Below are 19,937 nucleotides of genomic sequence, written 5' to 3' on the forward strand. Positions count from 1 at the left end.
GGTCCTTGACGTACCTGAGACGCGAAAAAGTCTCACGCTAAAACGTGCGGGTGGTGAGCCCTAGTGGTTAGCTGGCGACGTGGGTGTCCAGCCCGTCCCTTATCGTAGGGCCTTCTAGCTTAACACGGTTCTGCTCTCGGCTTCTGTTCTCATTTCTCCCCTCGGAACTGCGTCTGCCTCACGTTGGGAAGGTACGACATGCATTTAGGCATTCTTGTGTTAGTCTGTGGCATTCCATTTGCTCACTCGTTACTTGTATTACTTTGGTTAATTTAATGTCACGATTTATTCGGAGCTATGTGACATACTACTGGATTTGCTTATCATGTCAGGGTTTTCATGTAAGGTGTTGGATTTGCCTGACACCTTACAACAAGGCTCATTAACTTGATGAAAAATGCTACTGCCGTCGGGTGTATGTGGTCTGCAACCAGTGTACGATACTCCTTGGCCGTCATGGTGCCTTGCACGAGCTCCACTGGACCCAAGAATACTCATGTGACTGTCCCCCAGAGCATAATGGAGCCGCCGCCAGGTTGTCTCCGTCCTACAGTACAGGTATCGAGGAAGACGACGGATTTTCGCTCTCCCATCGGCATGATGAGGAAGCTGTCGGGGTTCGTCAGACCATGCAACGCTCTGCCACTGCGCCAACGTCCAGTGCCGATGGCCACGTGCCCATTTCAATCGTAATTGCCGATGTCGTGGCTTAACATTGGCGCATGCGTACGTCGTCGGCTGCAGTGACCCACCGTTAGGAGCGTTCGGTGTTCTGTGTGTTCAGATACGCTAGTATTCTGCCCGCCATTAAAGTCTGACGTTAGTTCCGCCACAGTTCGCCGCCTGTCCTCTTTTACCAGTCTGGCCAGCCTACGACGTCCGACTTCTGTAATGAAGGGTGGCCGCCTAACCCCACGACGTCTACACGTGGTTTCACCTCAGTTTTTTCACGTGTTGAAGACGCTCACCACAGCACTCCTCGAACACCCGACAAGTCATTCAGTTACCGAAATGCTCGTGCTGAGAGTCCCAGCCATCACAATCTGCCCCTCGATCAAAGTCAGGAGGTTGCTCGCCTTCCACGTTGCACACACGGGCAGAACGCCAACTGATTCAATAATTCATGTGTTTGTCATTCCTTGTCAGGTTACGCTGCTGTCGCCTGGACCGGTTTAAACAGACAATAGGTCGGTGGTCATAATGTCCTGGCTGATCAGTCTACCCGCATTTTCTGTGCTTCGATAGGAGCATTTTTCCACTGGTGGAATTGCTGAACGAGTAATCCAGTTATATACGAACTTACTAAATACAACATTAAACAGCAAATAATAACTAGTAGCGATTTTTTTCGATATGTCTGTGGTGTCTTGCTAGAGAAATGGAGGCTTTGTAGATTCAATACAAAATTGCTACTGGTCACGCTTAACAAATATAATGCAGGTAGCTGTATTACGTAATCCTAGTAATGCATGTAGCAGAAATTTTTCGCACTAGTGAGCTTCTGGATTCTGCGACATTTGAGCACAGGTCAGCTATGGTTTCCAGCTTCAACATAGTCATCTATTCCAACCTGTTGCTCTGAACTCATCTTTGTTCTTTGAAGTATTCCAACACTGGCAATTAGTCTGAAAAATATTTGAATTATTCTTTTCTTTCAATATACCTGCGTAGCGTACATGCTTAGTATGAACAGTTCAAAACGTATACTGATACTAATTTCTTTACTTACAGCATAACAGTTAAAGACCTGAATGCCACGGGTTTCGTGATTGTCACGCCAGAAGGAGACCACCTCAAGGTGAAGGATGTCTTCGTCGAAGTGAATCTTACCAGCCTACAGGTGAGATACTGTTTCATGCTTCACAGCAGCACCCTATCTCAGCTGGAGAGTTAACAGAATCTTCAGTTGTGATTCTGTACTAGACGATACAAGTAACACGTTTCTCGGTAGTGAAGTCCGTTACACACTTACATCTGAAAAGAGATGTTAGATATACACGGGATGTTAAACGAGAAATAAAGAAACAAATACCATACTTCTGATCTTCTATGTCACAAAATACAGAATCGAAATGTATTTTATAGTTATGAGAAATCACGCATTGCTAAATCAAGAGTGAACCGAATACAATGCTAGAAATAATTTATTGGCTTTCAGAACTTGTCTGTACAGCCAGCTAATCGCAGGAATTATTACATTGCAATTCGTTTTGAGATTTCATACGGTAGACATTATTTAAGTTTCTAGAATGCAAGGTTCGCAGGAGAGCTTCTGTAAAGTTTGGAAGGTAGGAGACGAGGTACTGGCAGAATTAAGGCTGTGAGGACGGGGCGTGAGTCGTGCTTGGGTAGCTCAGTGGTAAGGTAGTTGGCCTTTGGCTGTGCTTTGGCTCGTGTTGTTTACATCGTACTCGGCCGTTTCACGCGTGCCGTACTCAGCATATGGATCACTATGGCGCACCAATACAGAAAATCGACGTTCCGCAACGAATTTGCACGCATTTCTCAGTTCAGACAAATTGAGATACCCTTCTTCCCCTATAATCTTCTATAAAATTATAAGAACATTTTCACATTGATTCACAATATGTACGTGAAAAACAATTAGCATCACTTAGACAACATAATTTTTATTGGTTTTCAGTCCAACAGTTACCTAATGCAATGACATGCGGCACTTTACTTACGTGACGCACCGTTCCGATTTTGCCCCGTCACAGTCGGGAGAAATAGACTTGAGCTACAGGACGCTAACAGTGCTTAGTGAGATGCGAGATGTAATTCTGAAATTCCGTTTTATCTAAACTCGGCATCAGTTTTGTGTAGCTGTTTTTTTTGTTGTGTTATTGCAATTACGTGCCACTGTCTTGCTCTACAAAGATTTAATACATTATACGTAGGCACAAGAAGAGAACAATATTATGTGCAACGAATTTGAGATCTATTAACATTCGCATACTTCCAATACTTCCCAATTAAGACACAGAAATACACTATGTGATCAAAAGTATCTGGCCACTCCCAAAAATATGCGTTTTTCATGTTTGGTGCATTGTCCTGCCACCTACTGCCAGGATCTTCATATAAGCGACCTCAGTAGTCATTAGACATCGTGAGAGAGCAGAATGGGGCGCTCCGCGGAACTCAAGGACTTCGAACGTGGTCAGGTGATTGGGTGTCACTGGTGTCATACGTCTGTATGCAAGATTTTAAACATTTCTAGGTCCACTGTTTCCGATGTGATAGTAAAGTGGAAACGTGGAGGGACGCGAACAGCACAAAAGCGTACAGGCCGACCTCGTCTGTTGATTGAAAGAGACCGCCGATGGTTGAAGAGGGTCGTAATATGTAATAGGCAGACATCTATCCAGACCATCACACAGGAATTCCAAACTACATCAGGGTCCACTGCAAGTACTATGACAGTTAGGCGGTAGGAGAGGAAACTTGGATTTCATGGTCGAGCGGCTGCTCATTAGCTACACATCACGCCGGTAAATGCCAAACGATGCCTCGCTTTGTGTAAGGAGCGTACAAATTTGGACGATTGAACAGTGGAAAAACGTTTTGTGGGGTGACGAATCACAGTAGACAATGTGGCGATCCGATGGCGGGGTGTGGGTATGGCGAATGACCGGTGAACGTCATCTGCCAGCGTGTGTAGTACCAATAGTAAAATTCTGAGGAGGTGGTGTTATGGTGTGGTCATGTTTTTCATGGAGGGGCCTTGCTCCTGTTGTTGTTTTGGGTGGCACTATCTCAGAAAAGGCCTACCTTGATGTTTTAAGGACCTTCTTGCCTCCCACTGTTGAAGAGCAATTCTGGAATGGCGATTGCATCTCTCAACTCGATCGAGCACCTTTACATAATGCACGACCTGTGGCGGTGTGGTTGCACGAGAATAATACCCCTGTAATGGACTTGCCTGCACAGAGTCCTGACCTCAATCCTATAGAGCACCTTTGGGATGTTATGGAACACCGACTTCGTGCCAGACCTCACCGACCGACATCAATATCTCTCGTAAGTGTAGCCCTCCGTGAAGAATGGGCTGCCATTCCCCAAGAAACCTTCCAGCACCTGATTGAAAGCTGTCATCAAGGATAAGGGTGGGCCAACACCATACTGAATTCCAGCATTACCGATGGAGGGCGCCATAAACTTGTAAGCAATTTTCAACCAGGTAGTGTATGTAGTAGTGTATGTTAAAATAGCGTCGTTGATGGTAATAGAATCAGTGCAGTCAATGACACGAGTAACATGATACGTAGAGTTGTTTTACTTCCATACAGACTTAAGTCAGTCATTGTGGTGCAAGAGATAACAAAATAAGATAAAAATATCGAAACTCCGCGAGACGTGCATGTTTGAACATAAATGAAGATGGTAGTCATACCTGCAGACTGCGCTGTTGTGCCTGCAATGTGCTGAATACATTGAAAGTGACAGTCGTGGTCAGACGAGTATTCTGTGGAATTGTGAGCGCATTAAGCCGGAGATGAGTGAATTCGAACGTGGGCAAATCGTTGTTGCTCCAATGGTGGGTACTTCCGTAATCACGGGACCCGAAGTGATTGGTGTTTGAAGAGTCACGGTGCCGACGAATTATACCGCATACAGGGAAAGCGGAAAAACATGTCCGATAAGACGCAACAGTGTGTGTTGAGCGATCGTGACAAGTGGGTCATTGACACGATTGCAGCGAAAAATAAGAGGACGACTGCAGAACTGAATGTCGCACTCTTGATACCTGGAAGCAGTAAAACATGAAGAAGGGATCTCCATGAGCAGGGAACTGCAGGGCTAGCTGGAATTCCAAAACCACTCATCAGCGATGCAAATGACGGTAACATGAAAATGTAGTGCTGAAGCTATAAAACCTGGACAGTGGAGCAAAGGATGAAAGCTATTTGTCATATTAGTCTTGTTTCACACTGTTTCCAACTTATGGCAGAAATTACGTCTCAAGAGTGAAACGTGGCTGGGGTTCGGTGGCGGTTTTGGCAGCCATATTGGGTATTCCGTGGGCCTCGTGGTTACTCTCAAGGTCGCAATACTGCCAAGGTTTATTTGACCGTTTTGGCTGACCAGGTCCATCCCACGGTGCAGTCTTCGTTTCCTAGTGTTGGTGCTCTGTTCCGAGACGGCAGGGTCCCTGTTCACGCATCTCGCATCGTCCAGGACTGGTTTTGTGAGCACGAGGAAGAATTGCTCAGACACGTGTGCCTGATCGTTATCCACCTCCATCATCGATACCTAAACTTACCACTATTTTTTCTCATGAAAACTACGTAGGACCTGTATTTATCCATTCCGAGAAGTCGGGAAGCTGTTTCGATGCCAACGGTTTTCCTGCATTGTATTACGCATTGTAATGTGTGTTTTTCGCATTTCCATACTTTTTCCAAATGTGTGTGAAATCTTATGGGACTTAACTTCTAAGGTCATCAGTCCCTAAGCTAACACACTACTTAACCTAAATTATCTTAAGGACAAGCGCACACTCCCATGGCCGAGGGAGGACTCGAACCTCCGCCGGGACCAGCCGCACAGTCCATAACTGCAGCGGCCCAGACCTCTCGGCTAATCCCGCGTGGCTCCTTTTTTTTCCACCCCTGTCTATACATCAGAGACTAAACTAGTCAGAAATATATTTTATTTAGTGTATATGGTAGGCTCAAGACCCGCCAGGGTAGTTGAGAGCACTAACGCGCTGCTTCCTGGACTCGGGTAGGCGCGCCGGTCCTGGATCGAATCCGCCCAGCGGATTAACGACGAGGGCCGGTGTGCTGGCCAGTCTGGATGTGGCTTTTTGGCGGTTTTCAAAAATTCCATCCCAGGAGGTACGAGGTGGTGACAGGAAGGGCATCCGGCCACCGCTGAACATTAACATGCCGCATCCGATTAACCAGCAGACCCAGCAAGTTGGGATAAATCCTTGGAAAGAGAGAGAGAGATATGGTCCGCTCAAGCTTAAGCAATATACAGTAAAATGGTGTATGGGCTCTATAGAAGTCTTCAGATAGAAGATCCCACATTAACTAAATTACTTATAAGTAAAAGAAAGAGTATTAAACATTCATTCAGGCTCAGTCACAGAAAGTTTATTTTCCAGATGTACGTATTTAAGGAGTTTTGTTAGGGAACTGCTGGGTAAATCAAATATCTGACCGCAACTGTTTTCCACCCAAACGTGTGAGAAACAGATGTCTCATTGGTAATCATAACTGGTAATAAACTCAATCACAATGTTTGAGATATCGGCTCAAACACATATTTTTTTCTTCCTTTGCATTCATTACGCACCTTTCCTAAGCTAGACCGACAAATTTACTGTCGTATCAGTGAAATATAGTCGTAAGGTGAAAATGAGAATAAAAACGGTGAAATACATACCAAGGTGGTTGTCGAGAGACAAGTTCCCATCTGCTTAAAACGCCGTAACTGCGGACAAGCTTGGCATTGAACACAGGATAGTGGAACATAGCCGATAATAATAATTTTATGCAACCGCCACTCCTTCATCAAAACTGGCAACTAAAAATTCCTCTCCTGCAAGCACCAGACTCGATTACTCTAAGTCGAACGGTTCTGCACTAGCAGATGTTAGTAGTATAGGCTATTATACGTAAGTTGTATAACGTGTAACTGAGAAGCTGGAACAGTCTGCCAGGGAACTTAAGCTCCGGTAGAGCAACAGGTTGGAAATGCACCAAGCGGTTTCTGGAAAGCATGGTTTCAGTGAACGATGTGAAGCCTCAAGCTACTTTATTCTCCTAGCTGCCTTAGGCGTGAAACTATCAATAGAAATGTTCTCAGTTTGATTATTGGTAAAGGGTCTCAAGATGTATCCTTTGTTGGTCCTAGGGTGCTATTTAAATCTTGACACTGGTTTGTACTTCTGTTATATCCTTCGCTACATGATATACACAGAAGAGCCAAAGGAACTGGTACACGTGCCTAATATCATGCAGAGTCCCCGCGAGAACGCAGAAGAGCCACAACACATGGCATGGTGTCGATTAACGTCTGGAGTAGTGCTGGAGGGAAAAGACACCATGAATTCTGCAGGGCTGTCTATAAATCAGTAAGAGTACAAGAGGGTGGAGATCTCTGATTTGCACGTTTCAAAGAATCCCAGATATGCTCAGTAATGTTGATGTCTGGGGAGTCTGGTGGCCGGCGGAAGTATTTAAACTCAGAAGACTGCTTCTGGAGGCACACTGTAGCAATTGTGGACTTGTGGGTGTCGCATTGTCCTGCAGGAATTGCCCAAGTCCGTCTGAATGCGCAATGCACATGAATGGATGCAGGTGATCCGACGGGATGCATACGTACGTGACACCTGTCAGAGTCGTATCTAGACGTAACTGCATACGGCCCACACCGTTACAGAGCCTCCACCAGCTTCAACGGTCCCCTGCTGACATGCAGGGTCCATGGATTTATGAGGTTGTCTCCATATCCGTACACGTCCATCCGCTCGATACAATTTGAAAAGAGACTCGTCCGATCAGGCAACATGTTTCCAGGCATTAATGAACGGTTAATGACTGGAAACAGTCCAATGTCGGTGTTAACGGGCCCAGGTGGGGCGTAAAGCCTTGTGTTGTGCGGTCATCAAGGGTGCACTAGTGACCCGTCAGTTCCGAAAGCCCATGTTTCGTTGAATGGTCCGCACGCTAACACGTGTTGATGGCCCTGCATTGAAATCTGCAGCAATTTACGGAAGGGTTGCAGTTCTGTCACGTTGAACGATTCTCTTGAGTCGTCGTTCTTTTTCTGGCCGCAGCGATGTCGGAGGTTTGATGTATTGCCGGATTCATGATATTCACAGTACACTCGTGAAATGGTCGTACGGGAAAACCTCCACTTCATCGCTACCTCGGAGATGCTGTGTCTCATCGCTCGCGCGCTGACTGCAATACCACGTTTAAATTCACTTAAATCTTGATAACCTACCTTTGTAGTAGCAGTGACCGATCTAACAACTGCGCCAGACACTTGTTATGTTATATAATTGTTGCCGACCGCAGCGCCGTATTACGCCTGTCTACATATATCTGTATTTAAATACGTTTGCCTATACCAGTTTCTTTGGCGCTTCAATGTAGAATAAACATTTACTGTCCTCCACTATGAAACTTCCCCTTAGAAAAATTATGAATTACTGTACTGGTAAACTTCTACGTTATTTGTTTTTCAAACAGCTGAGCAAAACTCAATGTACTCATACACTTTTCTCTTTACTTATTCAGTTCATCACAAAACTGACACACAATATTTTTAGCGGAACGCAATCTGACTTTCAATAATCCCTACAAAAGAATGGCCCTGTACCTTTCACAAATCACTTACCCCACAAAAATCTTCGTTACTTGAACTACTGCAATACAGAGAGCGCCAATACTGCCAGATAAATAAAAGATTCTAACTACTGATGAAAGATTTTGATAGAGAACAAACAATGGGTTTACCTTGATAGTGTTCAAAAGCCATCATATATATATATCTGTCAATTCATTGCATCCATTTTTACAAATTTCCTTTTTCTAGCGGACACGCGTCCAAATCGTCCGTTCTCAAAACTTTGGCATCTCTCTCTCCACATGCACCACTGCTGGCGGCTCACCTCCAACTGCACAACGCTACGCGCTGTTCACATCCAACTACCCAACACTACACAAGCGAATATTCCAACAATGAGTCCAACCAGCCACAGACTGCACACAGCACAGTCAGTGATTTTCATACAGAGCGCTACTTACAACTATAACATTTCATATCTAATAGATCCACGTCAAATAAGACTCTGTGGTGTTCATAACAACCTTTTCGGATTACGGGCGCTTTATGGTCTTTCTATGAAGTACAATTTTGAAGAGGATACGTCAGTTGTACAGGTTGTACAGAGTTTCAAGGAGAGCATAAGGGAACAATTGGCAGCAATGGGGGAAAGAAACACAGTTGAAGAAGAATGGGTAGCTCTGAGGGATGAAGTAGTGAAGGCAGCAGAGGATAAAGTAGGTAAAAAGACGAGGGTTGCTAGAAATCCTTGGGTAACAGAAGAAATATTGAATTTAATTGATGAAAGGAGAAAATATAAAAATGCAGTAAATGAAGCAGGCAAAAAGGAATACAAACATCTCAAAAATGAGATCGACAGGAAGTGCAAAATGGCTAAGCAGAGATGGCTAGAGAACAAATGTAAGGATGTAGAAGCTTATCTCACTAGGGGTAAGATAGATACTGCCTACAGGAAAATTAAAGAGACCTTTGGAGAGAAGAGAACCACGTGTATGAATATCAAGAGCTCAGATGGCAGTCCAGTTGTAAGCAAAGAAGGGAAGGCAGAAAGGTGGAAGGAGTATATAGAAGGTTTATACAAGGGCGATGTACTTGAGGACAATATTATGGAAATGGAAGAGGATGTAGATGAAGACGAAATGGGAGGTAAGATACTGCGTGAAGAGTTTGACAGAGCACTGAAAGACCTGAGTCGAAACAAGGCCCCCGGAGTAGACAACATTCCATTAGAACTACTGACGGCCTTGGGAGAGCCAGTCATGACAAAACTCTACCAGCTGGTGAGCAAGATGTATGAGACAGGTGAAATACCCTCAGACTTCAAGAACAATATAATAATTCCAATTCCAAAGAAAGCAGGTGCTGACAGATGTGAAAATTACCGAACTATCAGTTTAATAAGTGACAGCTGCAAAATACTAACGCGAATTCTTTACAGACGAATGGAAAAACTGGTAGATGCGGACTTCGGGGAGGATCAGTTTGGATTCCGTCGAAATGTTGGAATACGTGAGGCAATACTGACCTTACGACTTATCTTAGAAGAAAGATTAAGAAAAGGCAAACCTACGTTTCTTGCATTTGTAGACTTAGAGAAAGCTTTTGACAATGTTGACTGGAATACTCTCTTTCAAATTCTGAAGGTGGCAGGGGTAAAATACAGGGAGCGAAAGGCTATTTACAGTTTGTACAGAAACCAGATGGCAGTCATAAGAGTCGAGGGGCATGAAAGGGAAGCAGTGGTTGGGAAAGGAGTGAGACAGGGTTGTAGCCTCTCCCCGATGTTATTCAATCTGTATATTGAGCAAGCAATAAAGGACACAAAAGAAAAATTTGGAGTAGGTATTAAAATTCATGGAGAAGAAATAAAAACTTTGAGGTTCGCCGATGACATTGTAATTCTGTCAGAGACGGCAAAGGACTTGGAAGAGCAGTTGAACGGAATGGACAGGATCTTGAAAGGAGGATATAAGATGAACATCAACAAAAGCAAAACGAGGATAATGGAATGTAGTCAAATTAAATCGGGTGATGCTGAGGGAATTAGATTAGGAAATGAGACACTTAAAGTAGTAAAGGAGTTTTGCTATTTAGGAAGTAAAATAACTGATGATGGTCGAAGTAGAGAGGATATAAAATGTAGACTGGCAATGGCAAGGAAAGCGTTTCTCAAAAAGAGAAATTTGTTAACATCGAATATAGATTTATGTATCAGGAAGTCGTTTATGAAAGTATTTGTTTGGAGTGTAGCCATGTATGGAAGTGAAACATGGACGATAACTAGTTTGGACAAGAAGAGAATAGAAGCTTTCGAAATGTGGTGCTACAGAAGAATGCTGAAGATTAGATGGGTAGATCACGTAACTAATGAGGAGGTATTGAATAGGATTGGGGAGAAGAGAAGTTTGTGGCACAACTTGACTAGAAGAAGGGATCGGTTGGTAGGACATGTTTTGAGGCATCAAGGGATCACAAATTTAGCATTGGAGGGCAGCGTGGAGGGTAAAAATCGTAGAGGGAGACCAAGAGATGAATACACTAAGCAGATTCAGAAGGATGTAGGTTGCAGTAGGTACTGGGAGATGAAGAAGCTTGCACAGGATAGAGTAGCATGGAGAGCTGCATCAAACCAGTCTCAGGACTGAAGACAACAACAACAACAACGTCAGTTGTTTAAAACGAACTTGTGTTTGGTGAATTCTGCATTTAATTTTATTTTACATATCTGAACCTGACAATATATACCACTGGCCATTAAAATTGCTACACCACGAAGACGACGTGCTACAGACGCGGAATTTAACCGACAGGAAGAAGATGCTGTGATATGCAAATGATCAGCTTTTCAGGGCATTCACACAAGCTTGGCGCCGGTGGCGACACCTACAACGTGCTGACATGAGGAAAGTTTCCAACCGATTTCTCATCAGCAGTTGACCGGCGTTGCCTGGTGAAACGTTGTTGTGATGCCTCGTGTAAGGAGGAGAAATGCCTACCATCAAGTTTCCGACTTTGATACAGGTCGGATTGTAGCCTGTCGCGATTGCGGTTTATCGTATCGCGACATTGTTACTCGCGTTGGTCGAGAGCCAATGACTGTTAGCAGAATATGGAATCGGTGGGTTCAGGAGGGTAAGACGGAGCGCCGTGCTGGATCCCAACGGCCTCGTATCCCTAGCAGTCGAGATGACAGGCATCTTATCCGAATGGCTGTAACGGATCGTGCAGCAACGTCTCGATCGCTGAGTCAACAGATGGCGACGTTAGCAAGACAACAACGATCTGCACGAACAGTTCGACGATGTTTGCAGCAGCATAGACTATCAGCTCGGAGACCATGGCTACGTTTATCCTTGACGGTGCATCATAGACAGGAGAGCTTGCGATGGTCTACTCAGCGACGAACCTGGGTGCACGAATGGCAAAACGTCAATTTTCGGATGAATCCAGGTTCTGTTTACAGCATCATGATGGTCGCATCCGTGTTTGGCGACATCGCGGTGAACGCACATTGGACGCATGTATTCGTCATCGCCATACTGGCGTTATCACCCGGCGTGATGGTTTGGGATGCCATTGGTTACACGTCTCTGTCACCTCTTGTCCACACTGACGACACTTGAACAATGTACGTCAATTTCAGATGTGTTACGACCCGTGGCTCTGCCCTTCATTCGATCCATGCGAAACCCTACATTTCAGCAGGATAATACACGACCGCATGTTGCAGGTCCTGTACGGGCCTTTCTGGATGCAGAAAATGTTCGAATGCTGTCCTGGTCAGCGCCGGCTGTATGGCCGAGCGGTTCTAGGTGCTTCAGTCTTGAACCGCGCGATCGCTACGGTCGCAGGTTCGAATCCTGCCTCGGGCATGGATGTGTGTGATGTCCTTAGGTTAGTTAGGTTTAAGTAGTTCTAAGTTCTAGGGGACTGATGACCTCAGAAGTTAAGTCCCCTAGTGCTCAGAGCCATTTGACCCTTTTTTGCCCTGGACAGCACATTCTCCAGATCTCTGTCCAATTGAAGACGTCTGGTCAATGGTGGCCGAGCAATTGGCTCGTCACAATACGCCCCAGTCACTACTCTTGATGAACTGTGGTATCGTATTGAAGCTACATGGGCAGCTGTACCTGTACACGCCATCCAAGCTCTGTTTGTCTCAATGCCCAGGCGTATCAAGGCCATTATTACGGCCAGAGGTGGTTGTTCCGGGTACTGATTTCTCAGGGTCTATGCACCCAAACTGCGTGAAAATGTAGTCACATTTCAGTTGTAGTATAATATATTAGTCTAATGAATGCCCGTTTATCATCTGCATTTCGTTCTTGATGTAGCAATTTTAATGGCCATTAGTGTATAAAGCGATTTCAGTTTCTTGCAGAGGAGATTTCCACCGCACTCTCCCTCACTCCGTGGCATGGAGTTACACGCCTCTGCTCCCGACCTGCGTCCTTTGTTCGGACTGAAGCGACAGTACGTGCTCTGTTCAGCGCGACTTGTATCAGAGGCCGGCACACTGATAGCTGGTTGTTTGCACAGATGGACCTTCAAGGGCTGTTGGGCGGCGGTGAGACGGGCCGGCTGCTGAGCGCCGCCATCGGCGACGCCGCGCCGCGGCTGCTGCAGGAGCAGCGAGAAGACGCCACGCGCTACATCTCGGCCTTCGTGCGCGACGCGCTGGACCGACAGCTGACGTCGGTGCACGCGGCCGCCTGGACCCGGGCCTACCGCTCGCTCGTCTGCGCAGCCACCGTGGGGCTCGTCTGCCGCGCGCCCACCTAACGCGCATGCGCCGAATCCTGTGTAGCGCCACAACGTAGCGCGCACGTGCTACACTTCACCGAGCGATCTTCGCCAATAAAGGCGACTGCCCTCTACAGCAAAGCGTCTTTCGTTATTTTCGTAACTCAGGACAGGGGCCGTGGAGGAACTTTTCATGTGACATCGTCGGTAATCATTCTTACTATCCTACTCGATAATGTTAGCTAATGGCTACGGCGGAAAAAGTAATGATTAGTGATTTCTTTATGTTCATTGCACATACACGATTTGGTCTAGTTACAGTACTACGTGTTGAACTTATCTTGATCATTATGAGAAGGAGATGTAAGATACTGGAGGAAGCAAGATCCGCCGAGCACATAAACCACACCTTCCTCATACAGTTCTAATACCGCACCTTTACTTTTGTACTTCAAGCTGAGCGCCTATGAAGGCGAAGCGCCGGCCGTAGTGGCCGAGCGGTTCTAGGAGCAATAGTCTGGAACCGCGCGACCGCTACGGTCGCAGGTTCGAATCCTGCCTCGGGCATGGATGTGCGTGATATCCTTAGGTTAGTTACGTTTAAGTAGTTCTAAGTTCTAGGAGACTGCTGACCTCAGAAGATAAGTCCCATAGTGCTCAGAACCATTTGGAAGCAGAAGCGACATGCGCTTCAGTAATCTTTGTAGCCCTTCTTCTGAGAGAGACCCCTTTTCCAAAATGAACTGTTACCTCAGACCCCCATGACCAAATTACCTACTTTTAAGATCAACCCTCTTATTCATAATGGTCCGCTAACTTAAAACAGCTGCTACAGAGTGTCATTTTTCATTCTGACTTAGGTCAATAGAAGAAAGAGTGAGAATTAGCAATGCTTTAAGTTCGCAGACTATTATGAATAAGCGGGCCAATCTTTAGTTTTTTCCTATTGATACAAAATACCGAGGTACTAAGGTACCAATTGGAAAACTTTGCACTTGGTTAAGTGAGTAAAGTAAACTTCATTTTCTCATCAAAATTTAACAAAATAAAAACACATACAATTCAGTAAATATCAAGTTTAATTTATAATGATTATTACAAATTAAATACTTAAGTAGGTAGGAAATTATATTTAAAAAGTATTAATTCGCAAAGAGAAAATAAAACAATGCTATTTCCTACAAAAATATTAATTATTCTTAGTACACGTAACACAACATAAACAATACAGTACCTACCTATCTTGAAAGTCTTAAATAAGAACTTGTGTTAATTTAATAGAGGTCGATTTTTAGACCTCGTCGACCCCCAAAATCAGTTTTCGTTTATGTCGACCCCTAGGAAACCGATATCGACCCCAAGGGGTCGATATCGACCACTTTGGGAAGTTTAGTGGATCCTTCAACAAGCGCAGAACTGGTTCATTGTTGCTGTCCACACAACAAACCTACTGCGCAATACAATATTCACAACGTATTGTCATGGCTGCTGCAATGCTACACACTATACATCTGTTTTTAGAACTGTGCGTCTGGCAGTGACTAGGCACAAACCAGTAGCAACTCGAAGTCTTCCAACTTTGACCAATTTAGAACTAATGATCCCAGCAATCAATAAAACTTCGATAAATACTACGTACACTGAGCTTTATATTATGGTCATTTTACAGCTTATTAATTATGTGGTTATTACACTCAAAAAATACTCATAACATGCAATATGGAATGCATATCTTATTTTCTCACATTGCTGAACATATCTCAATGGCTTTTTTCGATTTGTACTAGACTCTACCATGAATACTATGGCTGTAATAACGAGTTTGGACGGTCCAATTGGAACATTAAAAGAGGTACAAAAATTGACAACTGCATCAAAACATGGAACATACAAAGAGAAACAGCTGTTTCTTTATGAATGGCTGCCACAAACCAGTCATTCTTATTAGAATTATAAACATGAAGGTTAGAGGTGCCATGTCACTGACCGCGCGGCCTCTCCCGCCAGAGGTTCGAATCCTCCCTCGGGCATGGTTGTGTGTGTGTTGTTCTTAGAATAAGTTAGTTCAAGTAGTGTGTAAGTCTAAGCACCGATGACCTCAGCAGTTTGGTCCCTTAGAAATTCACACACATTTGAACATTTTGAACATCAAGGTGAGTGTTACAAACCTGGAAGTGTAACTGGAAAAGGGATTAAAAACTAAAACAGCATGAAGTTACCCGTGACAGTCCCTCATTTGTTACCATGTCCATTTACTTTATTTTGTTTAGATCTCTATACGATGTTCTCCAGCATTTTAATCGTTATCTAATAAAATTAGACTGAACAGTCTACCTAATGGTTACCCATCTAATGTTTACAATCATGTGAGATAATCATTATAGCATTGTTTTCTTGCATAATTCGCAATGTTCTCATTGTCTTTAAGAAGTTCGCGTTTTTTTTAAATGGCATCTAAATAACACGGTCAGTTGACATCTATTTAGTCAGCACAAATATACAGGTAGTAAATATTATGGTGAAAGTATAGTAGAACACCAAACAAAAATAAAAGTAAGATGCTGACTAGTTATTGTGTTCTGGTAGTGCTGTTACCATTTCACTGAATGTAAATCTGAAAGACTCCTTTTTAATTGCTGAAGACACCAAGTATGAACAACTCCTGTGGAATTTCGTCGTAGGTGAAAGCAAATGACTGGTTTCATAGGTGCTTTGAAGGGGACTATTACACTGTCCTGAAAAAGACAGCACATTCAGTAAAAAGAAGGTAACTACTACCCAATCTCCACCACCAAAAGGAAACTAATATTTTGAGTTCTCCCAGTTGTTGTTGTTGTCTTCAGTCCTGAGACTGGTTTGATGCAGCTCTCCATGCTACTCTATCCTGTGCAAGCTTCTTCATCTCCCAGTACCTACTGCAACCTACAACCTTCTGAATCTGCTTAGTGTATTCATCTCTTGGTCTCCCTCTACGATTTTTATCCTCCTCATTAGTTACGTGATCTATCCACCTTATCTTCAGCATTCTTCTGTAGCACCACATTCCGAAAGCTTCTATTCCCTTCTTGTCCAAACTAGTTATCGTCCATGTTTCACTTCCATACATGGCTACACTCCATACAAATACTTTCAGAAACGACTTCCTGATACATAAATCTATATTCGATGTTAACAACTTTCTCTTCTTCAGAAACGCTTTCCTTGCCATTGCCAGTCTACATTTTATATCCTCTCTACTTCGACCATCATCAGTTATTTTACTTCCTAAATAGCAAAACTCCTTTACTACTTTAAGTGTCTCATTTCCTAATCTAATTCCCTCAGCATCACCCGATTTAATTTGACTGCATTCCATTATCCTCGTTTTGCTTTTGTTGATGTTCATCTTATATCCTCCTTTCAAGATACTGTCCATTCTGTTCAACTGCTCTTCCAAGTCCTTTGCCGTCTCTGACAGACTTACAATGTCATCCTCTCCCTGAATTTTAATACCTACTCCAAATGTTTCTTTTGTTTCCTTTACTGCTTGCTCAATATACAGATTGAATAACATCGTGGAGAGGCTAAAACTCTATCTCACTCCTTTCCCAACCACTGCTTCCCTTTCATGCCCCTCGACTCTTATGACTGCCATCTGATTTCTGTACAAGTTGTAAATAGCCTTTCGCTCCCTGTATTTTACCCCTGCCACCTTCAGAATTTGAAAGAGAGTATTCCAGTCAACATTGTCAAAAGCTTTCTCTAAGTCTACAAATGCTAGAAGCGTAGGTTTGCCTTTTCTTAATCTTTCTTCTAAGATAAGTCGTAAGGTCAGTATCGCCTCACGTGTTCCAACATTTCTACGGAATCCAAACTGATCCTCCCCGAGGTCCGCATCTACCAGTTTTTCCATTCGTCTGTAAAGAATTCGTGTTAGTATTTTGCAGCTGTGACTTATTAAACTGATAGTTCGGTAACTTTCACATCTGTCAGCACCTGCTTTCTTTGGGATTGGAATTATTATATTCTTCTTGAAGTTTGAGGGTATTTCGCCTGTCTCATACATCTTGCTCACCAGCTGGTAGAGTTTTGTCATGACTGGCTCTCCCAAGGTTCAGTTGTTCTAATGGAATGTTGTCTACTCCGGGGGCCTTGTTTCGACTCAGGTCTTTCAGTGTTCTGTCAAACTCTTCACGCAGTATCTTATCTCCCATTTTGTCTTCATCTACATGCTCTTCCATTTCCATAATATTGTCCTCAAGTACATCGCCCTTGTATAAACATTCTATATACTCTTTCCACCTTTCTGCCTTCCCTTCTTTGCTTAGAACTGGGTTGCCATCTGAGCTCTTGATATTCATACAAGTGGTGTTCTCCCAGTACAATCATATTATCAGTTTTGTTAGCCTCACAGAGTCGAAAAGTCTGACGAATGTCCGTTTTTATTATTTATTGTCTGATTCCAGAAATGACAGACCCCAGTGTTTCAATTTGTCTGGAAGTTTGTTACTTTTTTTATTTGTTTCTGTTTTACTTATGTTTCCAGTGCTCCTGATACAGATTAATAGTCTAGCATGCAAGTTAGCTATCGGTATTAAATATTCTGTACTCGTAGTACTATTTTGTCTAGGTTAAAAATAAATTTTCGTATTCTTCATGTTATTTTTTTCTTCATATTTCTTCTCAACTGAATAATAACTTATGTGTAATACCGTCTCTCTCCTAATGTGTTAATTTTTTCGATTATCCTTTCTGTAATTAACACACAAGAACAGACGTTCACTTACAATCCAGGTAATTTAGTATAATCTCAAACAATTATTGACGTATGAGAAAATATTAAATTTCAGTTTTTACCCTGAATTTACCAACTTACAATCTACACAGCTTCCCTCTCTTCCTGTTCTTGCACTTCATACTTATTGCACATAATTAAAAACATAGAAACACGATGTTAATGAAACCACTCATCGTATCATATTGTTAAATATCATTGTTCAATATCATTATCTTCCATGAGTGTGTGTGTGGCGGGGGGGGGGGGGGGGAGGGGGGCGAGGGGGGGGGGGGGGAGAGGGGACGAAAAATTGTGAACTAGTACACAGTTAGCGAGCTACTTATAAAATTCTAAGAACAGACTGTCAGAGAGAAACCTCAGAATACTCTAAAGCTTGATACATATTGCTCCAGTAAGAAGAGAAAAAATAAACCGATACTGATAATAGTTCATAAAGATATAATCAGCTGTTCTCGGAAGTCTGAACCCTGTACCGCATCTGCCTACCGAGCAAAGTGGCGCAGCGGTTAGCACATCGGACTCGTGTTCGGAAGGGCGACGGTTTAAATCGCCATCCAGCCACTCAGATTTAGATTTCTTGTGATTTCCCTAATTTCTCCAGGCGAATTCCGGCATGACGTATGTAAGTTGACGTTTTTGTATTTGTTTACTGACAGCCACTCACACAGTTGCAGATGACATGATGCATGCCGAGAAAAACGGCAAAAAAACCGCAGAAAATATCCCAGAAACAGCGCCAACAATCGTAATACCACGCTGTAGCATACAGTATATAAGGTATTTTAATTATTCACAGAAAACAATATTTGGAGCCAAACAGTAAACATGTAATAATGTTTTACAAAGTTTTGTAAGTATACCATTTCTGCATGCTTTAGAATCAATGAATCCACTGATGATGGCGATATTTGGGGCTGAAACTACTCTGGAAATGAATAAATAAATAACAATAGTGATTTCCATCAGGGCGGACCCACAGTCCCATACTGTTGTCTTTGTGTGCAAACTCGGACTAATAGAAGTGTTTCAAGATAAAATTGTTGTTGAATTCCAGGATGGTTCCTTCGAAAAGGGTCCTGCCAATTTCCTTCCAGATCCTTTCGTAATCCAATATTACGTTTCAAATGACCGTGTTACGCGCGTTTATAACGGTCATCGTTTCCTCTCTGTGCCGGGTGACTTGGAAAGAAATAACACATTTCAGTTGTTCAATACAGACAAATATTAAAGACGGAAACACAGTGACATGTGCAATGCTTCAAGAGCTGCGAAATCTAATTGTTGAAAATGTCTAGTCAATGAATTACGATATCTCCCGAGCAACGAATGGTGCTTCTGTTAGTGAACGTGCGGTATGGTGCCTGTGCGAACATCAAACTTTGAACCTTCCTCTACCCAGTACCGCGAGGAATGTGTTTTTATGTTCCATAATTTCTCTGCAATAAACATTTGAAACTTGTTCTGTTTTTTTGAATCACCCTGTACAAGCCTGCATTTCAGTAACTCACGCCATTTCACGGTGATGTTTATGTAGGAGAGAGTGATAAGTGTGTCTAGTTTCAAACTGAAATGCTGGTCTTCGAAAATTTGAGAGGAAAGATTCTCCGCGAAGCGCAACGCCTTTGTCTTATAAGTCTCTCACTGCAATTAGTTGAGAATTTCTGTGAAACCTTGCGTCTTGCTGGATAGAGGAAGGTTCGAAGTGTTGAAACAGCTACACTCTTTATTTGTTTGTGGCAACATGGAGACTACAACACAAGCGAAATCGTTTTGTGTGTTGGAATTTACGTGAAGTCAATTGTTCAAGTGCAATGTGCATCCCGCCCTCGAGCCAGCAAGAAGCCGCCTTTGGTTGAAGACTGGTTTATAAAATTCTTGGAAGTTGCTTGCATATGCGGAGTGAACAACACAAAATATCCACGGGTGTACTGCCGGTCTGTAGTGTCCAACGGGCCCGTTGGACACTATAGACCGGCAGTACACCCGTGAATATTTTGATTTTCAAATACGCCGGGAGAAACTCAAGAATCAAAGCTTTACCGTTAGTTTACAGGTACCATGTGGATGTGAACATGAGAGTTACGGTTCTTTTTTCTAACAGTGCAGACTG

General features: G+C 43.4%; 1 protein-coding gene across 1 annotated transcript in view; it reads left to right on the plus strand.

Annotated features, from left to right (window-relative positions):
* The window catches only part of LOC126335552 (uncharacterized), a 134,721-nt gene extending 117,030 nt beyond the window's left edge, over positions 1–17,691 (plus strand). Inside the window, exons 5-6 of the mRNA XM_049998954.1 lie at positions 1,732–1,840; positions 12,847–17,691. Of these exons, the coding sequence (XP_049854911.1) occupies positions 1,732–1,840; positions 12,847–13,089 (352 nt within the window). The 3' untranslated portion in view covers positions 13,090–17,691. The remainder of the gene's footprint in view (positions 1–1,731; positions 1,841–12,846) is intronic.
* The last annotated feature ends 2,246 nt before the right edge of the window (positions 17,692–19,937 follow it).

The sequence above is a fragment of the Schistocerca gregaria genome, chromosome 2, assembly GCF_023897955.1.
Source record: "Schistocerca gregaria isolate iqSchGreg1 chromosome 2, iqSchGreg1.2, whole genome shotgun sequence".
Taxonomy (NCBI): domain Eukaryota; kingdom Metazoa; phylum Arthropoda; class Insecta; order Orthoptera; family Acrididae; genus Schistocerca; species Schistocerca gregaria.